This window comes from Nycticebus coucang, chromosome 10, assembly GCF_027406575.1.
Source record: "Nycticebus coucang isolate mNycCou1 chromosome 10, mNycCou1.pri, whole genome shotgun sequence".
NCBI lineage: Eukaryota > Metazoa > Chordata > Mammalia > Primates > Lorisidae > Nycticebus > Nycticebus coucang.
This window is the reverse complement of record NC_069789.1, coordinates 3,475,741-3,492,259: the sequence shown is the minus strand read 5'-3', so window position 1 is coordinate 3,492,259 and position 16,519 is coordinate 3,475,741. Positions and strand designations below refer to the sequence as shown.

Below are 16,519 nucleotides of genomic sequence, written 5' to 3'. Positions count from 1 at the left end.
GTCCGTATATTTTTATTTAGAGACAAGGTCTCGCTCTGGCTCAGGCTAGTCTCAAACTTGTGAGCTTAGCAGTCTGCCCTGTTAGCCTCCCAGAGTGCTGAGATGACAGGTGTGAGCTACCATGCCTGGCAGATATGTTACTATTTTATCATTGTTCATAATTCTCTCATATATTAAACATTCTCTGTTTAAACTAAAAAAAAAAAAAAAAAATTGCCAGTGTTTAGGACTTGGTTTTCTCAGCCTTCTGAGATGAAGATGGAGCTAAAATCAACCCCACTAAAGGCTAAAAACCCACAAATACACATGGCCTTCATGTGACCAAAATTTCCGCAGTTTGTTGAGATAAAGACAATAATGCTCTTCACAAGATGATGAAAAGTCATTAAATAAAATCAATCTATGGAGACCTTTGTGTTAGGGGAAGGGATTGGGAGTTCACGTATTAGTGAGTTACCTTTGTCAAGACCAGGTAGAAGTCTGAAAAAAGTATATTAATTTTTAGTTTATATTAAAACTACATATTAGAATGTATCTATATCAATAACAGTAAAAAATAAGAGCATAAAGAAAGAAGAAACTCTCACAAAAAGGCCACTATTTTATTTAGTTGATTAAATAATCTTATTCTTCCACAGGAAAAAAAAATATCTTCCATTTAAGTTTTAGAAAAAAATATTAAAATATATAAACTTTATGATTAGGCTACTGTTTTATTTAGTAGATTAAATAGTCTTTGTTTTCCAAAGAGAAAAAGCATCTTCCCTTTATTTTAATTTTAATTTTAATTAATTATTTTTTTATTAAATCATAGCTGTGTAGATTAATGCAATCATGGGGCACCATACACTGGTTTTATAGACCGTTTGACACATTTTCATCACACTGGTTAACATACCTTCCTGGCATTTTCTTAGTTATTATGTTAAGACATTTATATTCTACATTTACTAAGCTTCACATGTACCCTTGTAAGATGCACCGCAGGTGTAATCCCACTAATCAACCTCCCTCTGCCCATCTTCCCCCCTCACTCCTCTCCTTCTCCCCTTCCCCCTATTCTTGGGTTATAACTGGGTTATAGCTTTCATATGAAAGCCATAAATTAGTTTCATAGTAGGGCTGAGTACATTGGATACTTTTTCTTCCATTCTTGAGATACTTTGCTAAGAAGAATATGTTCCAGCTCCATCCATGTAAACATGAAAGAGATAAAGTCTCCATCTTTTTTAATGCTGCATAATATTCTATGGTGTACATATACCACAATTTATTAATCCTTTCGTGGGTCCATGGGCACTTGGGCTTCTTCCATGACTTAGCAATTATGAATTGGACTGCAATAAACATTCTTGTACAAATATATCTGTTATAATGTAATTTTTGGTCTTCTGGATATGTACCTAGTAGAGGAATTGTAGGATCGAATGGCAGATCTATTTTTAGTTCTCTAAGTGTTCTCCAAACATCTTTCCAAAAGGAATATATTAGTGTGCATTCCCACCAGCAGTGTAGAAGTGTTCCCCTTTCTCCACATCCACGCCAACATCTCTGGTCTTGGGATTTTGTGATATGGGCTAATCTTACTGGAGTTAGATGATATCTCAAAGTAGTTTTGATTTGCATTTCTCTGATGATTAAGGATGATGAGCATTTTTTCATGTGTCTGAAGGCCGTGCGCCTGTCTTCTTCAGAGAAGTTTCTCTTCAAGTCTCTTGCCCAGCCTGCGATGGGATCAGGCTAAATATTGTTCTAAATATTAGAGGATATTAACTTTGTGATTAGACTCAGGCTTCAGGAATAAATTTTTTTAAACTAATTGCTATAGGGTGGCGCCTGTGGCTCAAGGAGTAGGGCGCCGGTCCCATATGCCAGAGGTGGCAGCTTCAAACCCAGCCCCAGCCAAAAACCACAAAAAAAATAAATAAATAAAAATAAAATAAAATAAACTAATCACTATGGTATATCTTCATAAAATCTAGAATATATTTTCTTCCTGGGTGTCATTGTCCTGAGATATGTCAGGAAGCATCTTATTTTAAAGTAAAACTGAAACATAAATCAAAGTTTAAACGAAAATGATCTTTGGGTTAGCTTTTAAACCTGTGCTGTTCAATAATTGCAGAAACTGTAGAAAAAAATAAAACCAAACAACAGGTAACTATTGATTCTAAAACTGGTAACAAAAAGGTTTCTAATTACTCCAACTCAGAAAATTTTCAGCTCTCAAAACTTAGCACAAATATAGTTACTAAATTAAAAAAAAAAATTTTCCCTCCCTCCACCCATCCTCCCCTCTCCCCTCCCCTCCTTCTCCCCTTTCCCCTTCTTCTTGGGCTATAATTTGGTTACAGCTTTCATAAGAAAACTATAAATTGGTTTCATAGTAAGGCTGAGTACATTTGGATACTTTGTCTTCCATTCTGAGATAGTTTGCTAAGAAGAATATGTTCCATCTCCATCCATGTGAACATGTAAGAGCTGGTGAGACCACACCTACCGTGCATCTTACAAGGGTTCATCTTACAGTTTACTAGGTGTGGAATAGAAATGTCTTAAGACAATAACTCAGAAAATGCCGTGAAGGCTATGTTAACCAGTGTGATGAAAATATTTCAAATTGTATATAAAACCAGCACATTGTACCCCATGACTGCATTAATGTACACAGCTATGATTTAATAAAAAAAAAAAAATTCAAGAGAGTAAATAAATCTAAAAATAAATTGACAAAAAAAATTATCTACTTGGCTCTTTATCTTTCGCCACTGTGAAATAAATTTTGAGAATATTGTAAATAGAATGTTAATTTAAAAGGCTTCGTGTCTGTAATCATCTGCCAGTGTGGTTGATTCTGCTGGATTTTCCGTCCTGGTCAGTCTGTATTCCCTTGCTTTCTTTCTGGCTGGAGCCAAGGATTCAGCAATGACACTGTATGTCTTTCTGTACAATTTGCCAATTCGTGTTGCTTTGGAACCTGGGTGCTGCTGTCCTTGCGAATCACCGCTCGGCCAAGGAAAGCCTGAACAAAGAGCTGAGTTATTTACTGAAACATCAATGTATTCTTTTAAACTAAATAACTGAAAGACATTTTTCACCAAAGAGAAAAAAGGCATTTTTCAGGGATCAAAATGGTGGTATCTTTAATTAAAAATAGGAGCCATTAAACCTTTTTAGGGGATGTCTTAATAAAATATAATGAAAAGTTTCTTGCAGGCTTTGTCTTTAAAAAAAATGCCTTGTCAAATGATTTTTGACAGCATTTTTCATGCTACTATTTTTAAGGTTTTCTTTCAATGGTATAATTCTCTATTTAGAATGGGTTGCTATTTGACCTAAATTAACTCAAGTGTAACTTGTTATAATTGTGTATTTTGTGATCTAATGGGAAATAAAAACATCACCTTATCGAATGCTGTCTGACTCAAATCAAAATTGAAATTTCCAATTTTTGAGTTCTTTGAATAGCGTGGGCACGTGGAGTCTGTAGTTCAAAGACATCTGTAGTTCAAAGACGTCTGGGTTAGATAGGTTTGTTCATGTTCCTGTTTAACACTTCCTTCCCTTTCACATTTCTTAATGAAATTGTCTTTTCTTAAGTGATGCTCTTCCCTTGAAGCCAAACTTTTCTGAGTTTACCTATCATCTTAATTAAAGCTAAGATTCTCAATGGATTTAATTATTTCTCTCTATCACAGAATGTATAGTATTATTTGTATAGACATCTTTACAGTCATTCACTGGGATTTTTTAAGTGACACATGCATGTTGGAAAATATAACAAAGTATACAAAATGTATATATGTATATATATAGTAATTAAATGAAGGCATTGATTATGAATTCACAGTCTCTACATTGGTAACGAAAATTATAAAAATTTTACAGTTGTAATATTTATTACTTAAATACATGCATAGCATAAAACTATGCTATCACATACAGTTATATGTACATTTATATAAAATATATATGACATGGGCATTAATAAATAAGTATATTAATAATTAATATACTTAATAATTAAGTATAGTGAGGTCTATTACAAAATTCTTCAATTATGGGCTTCTACCCAGGACCTGTCTCAGGTGCTTTCTGTAAATACGTCCTTATCATACATTTAGATATATTTGCCAAACCCATCTGTAATTCCTTTTCCAAAGGATTTATTGCCTTCTCATACTTTTTCTAACTTGTCCCTGGACCATAATTCTGCTCCAGGTCAGTTTCTACACTGATAGGACGAACCCAAGTGAGGCAAATGGAACAAAAGGATGGCTTTGTTCTGATTTCTCCTCACCTCCTGGTTTTCAGTTTTTCTACCAATTAAAATCCTAAAACTGAGGAGATATTTTTGATGGCAGAATAGACCTCCATATCCTGGAAAATGGAATGTCAATATTGCTATCTTATACTTTCTCTCCTTGTACTATTATAGAGTGAAATGAAATTATGTGTATAAAATGATGTTAGTGTGTCAATACCCGAAAAATAGCAGTTATGATTATTATTCTACTGAGTTGGATGTTTTAAAAGTATTCTTACAAAGGAATAACTTAATCTATATTGAGAACTTCAATACTAAAATTACTGAGTGTTTTCTTCCCCAGGAAGGCTACACTGTGGGGTTCACATAGCTATCTTCAAAGATAACTTTTATACAACAACCTGTTTTTCATAATTCGGTACCTGTGTATAAATATTAATTATCAAGCCATTACTATAAAAATGTGTTTATGTATTCATGTTTTCAAACTGTGTCTTGATAAACCAGTGTTAACTGTTGATTTTAAAACCATAAGTATGTGTTTAAATAAACTCCCAGGCAGGCTAAAGTTGCAGGAGAAATACGGTGTAGTGTGGCCTGACCTTAGAAACTGTCCCAGCGGTTAATTGTCCCTGACTCCCTGTGGGTGTTTTAGGTGCTAATCCTCCATAATGGGCTCTTAAGGAAGGCGTTTAATTTGAGAGCTGTCCAGGTATACCCTACTGAGATAAGGTAGCTGCGAAATTCTCTCTCCTGCCTGGCTGCTACTGATATACTAACCACAGGGATGGGCCGTAGAAAAACTATATTGTAATATTTTTTGATTCACAAAAGGCAATGCATTCCTTTCATAATCTGAAGAACAACATTTTTAAAACATATTACCCAGATGTCCTTTTTATAAAAAGAGATTCTAAGGGAATTATCTTTGGACTTTGTTACATTTTGGTTTGTTTCAATGATACACTGTAATCTCTTTCTTATTAATATTTATTTAAATTACTTGTAAAAAATGACACTGCAATTTTTAAATAATGTGAATATCAGGGGTTTAAAGTCAAATAATTTGTGTGGAAAAGATTTGTGGGACTTACTACTCATGATGACTGAAATAATGAAACCATATGACCCTAATCTAGCTCATATTGTTTTTTTTGTTTGTTTATTTTTGGCCGGGGCTGGGTTTGAACCTGCCACCTCTGACATATGGGGCCGGCGCCCTACTCCTCTGAGCCACAGGCGCCGCCCAAATTAAGCTTTTTGTGTGTGTGTGTGTGTGTGTGTGTGTGTGTGTGTGTGGTTTTTGGCCGGGGCTGGGTTTGAACCCGCCACCTCTGGCATATGGGACCGGCGCCCTACTCCTTTAGCCACAGGCGCCGCCCTCTAGCTCGTATTTTTGGAACATGTTCAGAGATAGTGCAAGTAGACACGTATTTTTTTTTCCTTATCTGCTAGAAGGAGATGGAGTAAGATGAATTCAGCTTTGCTAGCTCAATTCTTACAGCTTCTCTAGTTTAGACTTTAAGTCAGTTGTTAAATATTTAGACACTGTCATTGTCTTCAAACAAATAGCATTGAAAAATGAGATGTTTCCTAGTTTAGTCCCTGAAACTCTCACTGTAGTTTAATATGATTCTGGCTATCTAATATGATATTTAAAGTCCATTGTATCTAGTTATGAAAATAACTTTTACCAATTATTTTACCTGATTTTTTTTTTTTTTTTTGTGGTTTTTGGCCAGGGCTGGGTTTGAACCCACCACCTCCGGCATATGGGACCAGCGCCCTACTCCTTGAGCTACAGGCGCCACCCTTACCTGATTTTTTAATTGAATCATAACCATGTACATTAATGCATTTATGGGGTACAATGTGCTGATTTTATATACAATTTGGAATGCTTACATCAAACTGGTTAACATAGCCTTCACCTCACTTAGTTATTGTGTTAAGACATTTATACTCTACTCTTAATAGATTTGACCTGTACCCTTGCAATACGCATCATAGGTGAAGTCCGACCAATTACCATCCCTCCTTCTACCCTCCCACCTCTTCTCTCTGACAGTAATGCCTTGGTAATGATATTTAGAATTGCTCAGGCTAAGATAGGTTTATCTTGGTTTTAAGTCAAACCCTGGAATTTCAGTTGTAACAGACGAGGCCACTAGATATGATATATTGACACAGTTGTCCAACGTGAACTACTCAGATGATTTCACTTATAAAATGATGAAAAACGTAACTTCACATAAGGCATCATCGGTCTGTTCCTTGTCACAGAAACTCTTTAAATAGTAAAAATCTGGTAAATATTAGAAAAATTTGAGGATAATTTTATCTATCATTCACCAATTTGTATCTTGAAATTAAATATGAGAAATTTCTAAGTAATTCTACTTGGAAGATAAATATACTCATTTTCAGTTCAAAATAATCTCAGTTCTCTTTTTAGGAAAAATACTTTAATGATGGAATTAAACATCCATGCAAATTTGAAATTATATTATATTTGGGAATCTTTTCAAAGCTTTTATTTGGGAAGTATATATATATATTTTCTAGTTGTTTTCAACTTTTTCTGTAACTTGAGAAGCCTTTGTCTGGCTCCCAGGAACCTCTGCAATCTTGGTTCCTAAGCTAGTCCCCTCCTGAACTCTGTGACCACGCCCCTCATTCACCAAGGCAATCACGATTTAAATGGGTCACTGGTATCTATTCAGATGTACCAATGACATACGTGTTGTGGAGTAGGGATTGCTTAGAAGTAAAGATGTTGAAGGGCTTCTGTTTAGGGCATGATTCCCATGAGCTGAAGTTTGTTTGAACACTGCAAATAAACACCGATCACACCTAACTGCAATGCTCCTCCCCTTCACACAAGGTGTGTACAGACTCTGTAATTAACAGGAGGGAACAGAGGCAGGGGAATCCAGCGACTGCAAGCTCAAGACTTGGGTCTGTTTACGTACAAATCTGGGCTCTGATATTTTTCACCTTGTGAACTCCGTGGTTCCTGTGCTCCTTACCCCACAGTTCCCTCATTCACCAACAAGGAATAAAGTGGACCCTTCCTTCTGGGTCCCATTCTTTGTAGTATTAACAATGATGCTTATAGTTAGATCAACTAAGTGATTAAATATTTAATACATGGAAAACTTTTAGAAGAGTGACTTATGTAGGAATATTAGCTATTATTATGAGGCACAGGGCTATTTTTCTTGGTACTCTGTGGATTTTGGAATTGAGTCACTTTTTTCTGTTTGAAATGGATTTATTTACTTTAAGGATGATTTCTGTGATGTTCTGAATGTTGTAACTGTAGCTTGCTTGCCCTTTTTAATTTCTATTTCCCTGGGGAAAATAAAACTGAATCTCTTATTAGTATGATAAATGACATTGTAAAATAGTTGTTAATTTATGGGATATCCTTTTAAACAGTAGTGTGTTCACGTAGACTAATTTTTTCCCAACTAATTATGATGAATATTTGAGATTTTATGAATGCTTTTATTTTTAAAGAGCAAAGGATCTATTTTACAAATTTTATATATTGATAGAAAAAGAGGTGCTTTTTTAGTTTTAATTATCTGATTATCACAGAATTGAACTGTTGTTGAAACTTGTTGCATTATTGCAATCATACTTACCTTTAATTTAAAACCTATTGATTTTATTTCCAGTTGAACATACCAATGGAGGCAAATATTACCAAAACCTGCTGGGAAGAAACTCCAATCATAAGCCTTATAGGATCTCAGGAAAGAGGTTAATTCAAGGGCACTTCACAAGAAAATGATCCTGTGTAAAACATCAGTCTGTTTCATGGATAAAAGACATGTAGCCCTAAAGCCAGAAATAGCCATGATCATGAAATATAAATTTGTTCCCAAACATGAATTGACATTTATTAGATCATAACATTACCTGAAAGACAATTAGATGAGACTTTTCTCCCAGAAAACTTTCTTTTAAAATTACCTTCCTGCATTATTTGTTCTCTAATTTAGCATCAAATGGTAATGATTTAAAATATAATTATAACGAGATGTGTGGTTACGTAAGCATTAAAAAAAAAATGGGTTGCTGACTGTTTCAGGAATGTATAGAGACTGAGACTTTTGTTGCTTGAAAGATTTTTTTTTTTAAGTCAGCTTAACATTAAGGTCAACCTTAAAATTAACTGGACAGGAAAAAAATTCACCTTAACATTAAGAGAATGTAAATAAGTCTTTCTTGCTCTGATCTCTCTGAAACTTACATCGGAGATAGATAGTAGGAAATGAATGAAGAACGGAGACATGTCTCGAAGTTTCAGTGGAGTGATCTTTTTATTCCTTAACTGCTCTGCACACTCCCAGCCTGGTCTAACTTCTGTATCCTCTGAACCCATCCTGTGTTTTTTTCATTCTGTTTTCCCTCCTGATTTTGTTTTACTTTCACACTGATGAAACCTGTAACATGAGTTTTTTGATGACTTTCAAACTGTTGGAGATTTTCCTTCAAATAATATGTATTTTAAATCACAATGCTGAACTTGGAGGTGACTGCGAGCTCCCAGCACACTAGCTGGCAAATGTTGTTAGTGAGCTGATTACCTAAGATCTTCTCCTTTCTCTCCGGGGTCTCCTACATACCAGGACTAATTTAATCTCTAAAAGCACGATGTTAACAATGTACCTCCCGATTCCATCGCCATCTTCAGTGGACCACTTTCATAAGCTCCTATCAAAAGTTTTTTCATCCCACTCACTACTAAATGTAATGTCATTGACTATTGATAGCCCCACTTTTGAATATAAACTTATTATTACATTAGAAGAAGGATTTTCCTCATTTATTGGATGCCTGCCCTTGCCAGGAGTTGTTATAGGTTCTTTCTATATTACTTTGTTGAAGCCTTAAACTACCTGATAAAATAAATATTAAATTCAGATGTGAAGATTCAGGAATAGAAAATTGAAGTCATCTTTCCATGGTCATCCATGTAACTCACAACTTGGAGAGGACTTTGAACTGGTCTTTTTCTCTCTCCAGAGCTCCTGTTATTTCCTCTGTTCACTCGGCTTCTCGTGCCTTAGATTTTCTGATGTTTCATATTTGATGACAATATTGTAATTTTTTTTTAAATTATGCAAAATTAAAGGACTGAGGAAATATGGCCACATTTCAGTTCTAGGTCCAGGCAGGTCCACACTGAACTATAAATGGAATCTCTTCCCAGTTGTATTCAACTTGAATGTATTATAAAATATACATCTCTCCATATAAGTAGTCTCTACTCAATTTGTAACTATATCACTTTCTATATGACAAGTGTTGTAATTCTCTGGGTTCATTATTTGATCTCAGGTAGCATAGTGGCTGCTCAGCAGGGTTAATGCAAATTTGGAACTCGGGTAAAAACACCAACGATGCCTTACTTTTTGTGTGATGTGATGTTAAGTAAATACTAGATGGTTTATTAATGTAATGATTCATTTAATACTTCTGTTTTCGTTACACCTCCAGGCTCCCTAGCTCCTTATTTAAACAGAAGATCATTTACACAAATTAAATTCACAATGAAGTGTTTGAATATTTAGGGATAATATAGAGGTCTGTACCCATTTGTTCGTATTTACCCCTAAAAGAGAGTCCTTGCAATGCCTTTTGTGTTGATTTATTTGTTTTTGAGACAAAGTCACATTCTATCGTCCTGTGTAGAGTGCGGTGCAGTTATAGCTCACAGCAACCTCAAACTCTTGGGAAACCAGCGATCCTCCTGCCTCAGCCTCCTGAGTAGCCACCACTCCCGGCTAGTTTTTCTAATTTTAGTAGAGGTGGGGGTCTCCCTCTTGCTGAGGCTGGTCTCCAACTCCTGAGCTCAAGCCATCCACCGTGGCCTCCCAGAGTGCTAGGATTACAGGAGTGAGCCACTAGGACTGGCCTATTTCTTGCCTGTAAATGTTACAAAATTCTTGAATTGAAACCAGTTAAAGAGATCTGATGTCGGTGTTCACAACCTCCAGACTCCTTACCCTGCCCTGCTGTGTTCTCTGTATAATTTGCTTCTGCTCCTTACCCCTAACAAACCAGATGCTTGCGGCTCTACAAAATGCCATCTTTTACTACCTCTTTACCTTGACCGTACATCCCCTTAACTCAGGCTGCTGTTCCTCCAACTACTCTCTTGGTGAAATTTTATCCATCCTCATCCAGATCTCCCGAACTGCGTAATCCTCTCCACTTTCCTAAAACTCCCTGCTTGATCAGATCTGATTTGTACCTTACACGTTATCTCTTTTCCACCTTCTCCTGTCTGCATTCCTTCCTCTTCTGTTTCCGACAGTGCAAGAATTTTATTTTATTATATTATTATTATTTATTATTTTTTTTTTTGGCTGGGGCCAGGTTTGAACCCGCCACCTCCGGTATATGGGGCCAGCGCCCTACTCCTTTGAGCCACAGGCGCCACCCAGATTTCTCATTTTAAATTGGAAGAAGAGGTTGTATGTTTTATTCAATCTTCTAGTCCATATTTCCAGCCTAGAGGTTTGCATTTCAGGGGGATCTCAGTAAACCTCTGTTGAATGCAGTAACTGTTGGAGCTGTGTTCCAATTTCATTTATATCTATTAGTTTGTTCTTAGAAATAGGCTTTGTAGGATGACACAAAGGAAATGTTATTTTAGGTATAGTCTGTCTTTAATAATCATAAATTGTGATTTAGGCAATACCTTGCCTTCATTTTCAATATTGAAATTTTAGTTAATCAACAGAAAGAGTAACATCTTTTGTAAACAAAAATCTGCGAGGCTCGCTGATCTTAAAAAAAAATCTAAAAAAAAAAATGCTGAGAAAATTAATGCAGAATAATTTTTGAATGAATATGTAAGTTAACTTATTCATGGTGATAGTGGATTTTATTACAGTGTGAGTAGAAAATTATATTTGTGGAAAATGCTTATGCAAATGATGCCCCGACTCTCTTTTTACATATTAAAACCAATATATTTAAGGCACTTTGTCCTTAGAGACTAAATTGTTTATTTTATTCACGTGGGGACTGTGATATGCCCTCTAGGTTAATATGTGCATAAAAATGTCTTTTAAGTTGCTTACTTATTTCATAAATGATGCTTACATGTATTAAAATAAGGAAGAAAGAGAAAAACATGTTTTAGAAGGAAATAAATGTTGAGGAAATTAAGGTAAAAGTATCTGTATTTGATAACATTTTTTTTTCTCTCTTTTTTCTTTTTGTAGGTTTCAGATTTGGGATATTGCTGTTTCTGTTTTTGGGAATTTTCTTTGTATTTTATTTTTTTTTAAATCATCCGTTTTGGAATACAGAAGAGGAATCAGAAGTACACCCATTGCGTTTCACGTTTGAACACTCATCATTGGGAAACTCTCACACCTGAGCGCACAGCCATGTGGTCAGCACAGCTGCTGGTCATCATGATGCTCTTGGCACCAGCTGTTCACGGTAAGACCGTTCAGTAGATTCTGTGCAACGCTGAACCCTGTCTCACTTCTTCATACTAGACCTTTCCTTTGAAATCTTTGCTCTGAGATTTTGTAGCTTTCATAGCCCATAGTTATTCGAGTAAGTTGAAAGAACATAATATATATTTGAAGCTGCAATAATTAAGACTAAGTTGGATTTCTGAAAGTGCCTAATGAAATGTATTTATAACCAAAGGGCATTTTAAAGAAAACCTTTCCATGTTTTCTTTTTTATTTTTGCCACCCAGGTGGAAAATCAGCTGAATTTATTAATTGTATCATTGACTGTGAATTTTTGACTTACACATTTTTATATTTAAAACCCAGTTTAAGGTCATTAAGTGTGAACATTTGAATGAAACAAAAAATAGCTGCTTACCCACCCCTAGTAATTATTTTTTCTAAGTGTTTACTGCTCGGTCCAATCATTAATACACAAGAGGCATACTATCCCCTCTCAGTTAAAAGAAATTGTTTCTATAATATACCTTTCAATGCAAAAACACACACCAATAACTAAACAAACCCACCAACAAAATAATACAGATGGAAACATAGGCTTTCATGTTTAGATATCGTACCTTTATGGATACATGCTGATATATCCTGAATAAACCCATGTACTCTGTTTATTTTGACATCTTAATATTTAGAACAGTTTAGAAATGATGTATCTTTGCAAATTTTACAAACGTGACCATTCCATACATAAGCAGCACATTTCTATTTTGTAGAACTCTGTGTAATATTCACTGAATCTTTCTAAAAACTAGTAAAGTCCACATGCAATGCTCCTCTTTCACAGCTTAAAGTTCTTTGGCTAATTATCCCTGATTTTGCACTAAGATGAAAGTCTTATAGTTACCATCTCACACATGGATGGTAATTACAGCAAAGAAAAAGGGACACAGCTGTATTTGCCACTGCCTAGGAGGTCTCAGAATATTATAGTGTAGCAAGCAGCTGAAATGAATTTTTAGCCTCTTTAGCTCACTTTTGGTTTTTAATTGACTACAGAAGCCCATTGTAGTTCACCACTAATGCAGTTCCAAATTTGGCCTGTGTTCCCAAGTTTCAACTTGAGCTGCATTTGCTGTCATTATAAACTGGGTAGTATCACTTCTCTCTCTCTCTTTTTTTTTTTTTTTTTGTCCAGGGCTGGGTTTGAACCCGCCACCTCCGGCATATGGGGTCGGTGCCCTACTCCTTGAGCCACAGGCACTGCCCAACTTCTGACTCCTTTAAAGTTTTCCTTGAAATTTGCCTTGATGTAACATACTTTGTTCTTGAACAAGTCTCTATAATATAAGGAAAATACATTTTTTAAAATTAGAGTAAAATCCTACTTATACAACTATCTTATTATAAGCAAGGTAAATTTGTCAAAAATGTCAAACTGTTTTTAAAAATCATAGACTGACACCTTCCCATACTGTACATGAGCACATAGAATATTTTGTGATAGGGGACAAGAAAATAATCACGCCACTTCAAATAAGTGCCTTTTTAATTATCCATGTATTTAAAGGTGATTCAAATTAGATTTTTTTATGTTATTCAAATACTTTGCTTGAAAAGTTATTTTAAAAATAAAATAAATAGTGTATCTAAAGAGTCCACAGTACACAACACATTTTAGGGCTCAAATATATTAATTTCCTTCGTCATTCAATCTATCTCTCTAATTTATTTTTATATGCATATATAAATTTGCACATACAATTCATGTTTAAAAGGTCAATTTAAAATCATCCTTGTTAGAAGAAATAAAGTTAAAAACAGCAGAAATAGACATTGTAAGAAAGATGCCCTTTTCAGAGTTGAAATTACTGATCTCCCAAAATAGACACCTGATTTTTGGGGGGCCCCAAGTATGGGTGAGTCATAGATCACGGGTTTTGTTTGGGGGCCTGGTAGTCTGTATTAAACGCCCTACACACACACACACACACACACACACACACACCCCTTTGAGAATTATTTACCAACCCCTAAAATAACGATAGGACACACAGAAGGTGGACTTGGTAGGTAAAATATTTGGGGCCAAAAATTAATCTCTTCCATTTTAAGTGGACTATTCAGTATTATCTTGGTTTTTGAACCATATTACACTAAGCAAAACAGAAGTTTTCTATGAATATATTTTAGCCTGATTACCTTTCTTGGTATTTTAAAACTTTGCACTGGAGAAAATGCAAGCTGGTTTTGCCAGCCTTCTATAACAGGCCTTCCCTTTTGCCTCTGTGTTACCACTTCTCACATGTGAAAGAAGGTCTTTATGAACAGGCTTTTGAAACCTAACTTGTTCATAAATAGAAAAATGCACCTTTGATCAATTGCTGAAATATAATAGGGTAGGAATTTTTAGTCCCCATCAGTTCTGCCTTAAAGGAATTTTGCATAGCTTGAAACCATAGATCAGTAGTTCTCAACCTTCCTAATGCCACAATGTATTTTCATTGTTAAAAAGGGGTCACGCCCCACAGGTTGAGAACGCTGCCTTCGATGATGATAAGCCAAAACGTCTGCCAGGTACAGAAATACTTTTGTTTGCCAAACATCCTCTGCTGACATCTTGCCTACCGCTGTGGAGATGTCCAGCTTGCTGTATTTGCCTATTGGGAATTAACTTTTTTGGATAAAGTTAATTTATCCCTTTCTCCAGAGAAAATAATAATGATGATTACTGATCTTATAGCCATATACTTTAGATGTATTAGTTCACATAACCCTTCATATAATCCCATGTGTGTATTGCTGTGATTATGGTTGTCACCGCGATCCTTCTGCAGATAAAGACACGGAGATTCTGAGTGATTAAGTGACTGAAGTTACACAGCTGTCAGGTGACCCAGAGGGGATTTACCAACGAGGACCTGGCTTCTGAGCTCTGCTCTTAAAGACAGTGGATGTCCATTCCCATCAAAGACACTCCTCTCTCCAGGATGTCTCAGAAGTCACCATGCACGGGGAAGATGGGAAATCATAGCTAAATGTACCTTTATTTACAAAATATTCATTGTGAAATACACAAAATATTTACACTATTCTCCACATGTTGGCCATTGCTTTGTAAAATTTTGTAATGAATATTTTATAAGTAAAGTTATCTTTAGCTTCAATTTCCCATTTCCCCTACATACGCCTCTTTTGTGTTCTTGGGACAGACTGAATGGGTTTGGAAGTCTGACAGGCCTCAGATAAAATCCCAGCTCTGCCACCTATGAGCTCTGTACCTCTGTTCTCCTGTAAACTATTTAAAAATATATAATTTATCACTCAAAATGAGCCAAAAAGAACTGTGCTAGATGCTAAAGATGTAATAGTCAACACTATTTAGGGCTAGGGTTAATATATCTTCCCTCAAGAAGCTTACTGTAACCTAAAAATTTAAGTCTATTTTTTGTCTGCAAGACAGTCTGATTTTTCCTTGCAGAGTTACTTTAACAAATGGATAAAATAATGTATGTATAGTGACGGCGCCTGTGGCTCAAAGGAGTAGGATGCCAGTCCCATGTGCTGGAGGTGGTGGTAGGTTCAAACCCAGCCCTGGCCAAAAACTACAAAAAAAAAATAAATAAATAAAAATAAATAAAAAATAATGTATGTATAAATTCTAATATAGTGCTTGACATTTGGCAAATCTTACATTTTTTTTCCTACCCCTTACTTAACTCAAGGTAGAGATAAATCTCTAAGCACTAGGGAAGGATAATACATAATTATTTTTATTTGCACCCTGGGAATTAAAAGAAATATTTTTCTATTTGAACCTCAGGCTTTAAGTTTTGCCAGACATTTCTAACCATCTAAACAAAAATGTTATCAATATTATGAATATCTAAATGAAATTATGGCTATTAAGTAGGAATGCTCAGCCCACTCTTTAATTGGTCACATGTAATTGTCAGTGATGTATTTTTTCATGACTTCTACACGGATAAAATTAGGAACTCAGGTAAGGAATTAATCCTGATAATGTTATGCTAATTGGATGATCTTCATAATGCCTTAGAAAGTCTGGCCAATGTTTTATACAGGAAAACAATAGTAATTCCTACATCAGCATTTCGTATATATAGATACACAATTTTTAAAGCAGAAAATGTCCCTGGTTCTATGTTTATCTGTCCACATTCTGTGTCTCCGTGTGCCTCTGTATTCTCTTTTTTGGTTTTCCATGACTGTGTCCCCTCCCCTTTCTATAGAGCCATAAAACCTGTATCTATAATGCAATGAGACCCATCAGGAGTAAAGAGCAGCAGCTGGATCAGCTGGCCAGTTCTTTGCTGTGCAATACTGTAGTGTCACAGAAAGAGAAAGTCTTCCTTCTTTGTCACTCTGTTGATAGACAGAGCAAAGGAAAAGAAGGCAATTGGAGAACAGTCACCCTGTGATAATATAGGTACCAGGGTCTCATTCTGATTAGCAATAAAGGAATGTCAGTTTCCAGTGTGAGACCTTGAACTGGGAGGTAACTTCACACAAGACAAGCCCCAGTGGATTGGGAGATCGGAAGTTGATTGCGGTGCTCCAATACTTTAACTACATGCCAGCTAAATTCACTTGTAAACTGAGTCACCTTTGAATAGGTAGAAAACAGGATCTTTAGTGCAATGGGGAATGGCGTCATGAGTAACAGGGAACAATATTTTTATAGCATCGTTACAGAATAAAATAAGATTTTAAAAAATTCTCTTAAAACCACTTCCGGCCCCATATACCGAGGGTGGCAGGTTCAAACCTGGCCCCGGCTGAA

The 16,519-nt window shown here is 35.6% G+C and overlaps 1 protein-coding gene across 7 annotated transcripts in view; it reads left to right on the top strand.

Annotated features, from left to right (window-relative positions):
* The window catches only part of ADGRL3 (adhesion G protein-coupled receptor L3), a 784,489-nt gene that overhangs the window by 277,652 nt on the left and 490,318 nt on the right, over nt 1–16,519 (top strand). For all 7 annotated transcript variants that reach the window (XM_053607086.1, XM_053607089.1, XM_053607085.1 and 4 more), the window contains exon 3: nt 11,515–11,737. In XM_053607086.1, coding sequence (XP_053463061.1) covers nt 11,683–11,737 — 55 coding nt within the window. In that variant the 5' untranslated portion in view covers nt 11,515–11,682. The remainder of the gene's footprint in view (nt 1–11,514; nt 11,738–16,519) is intronic.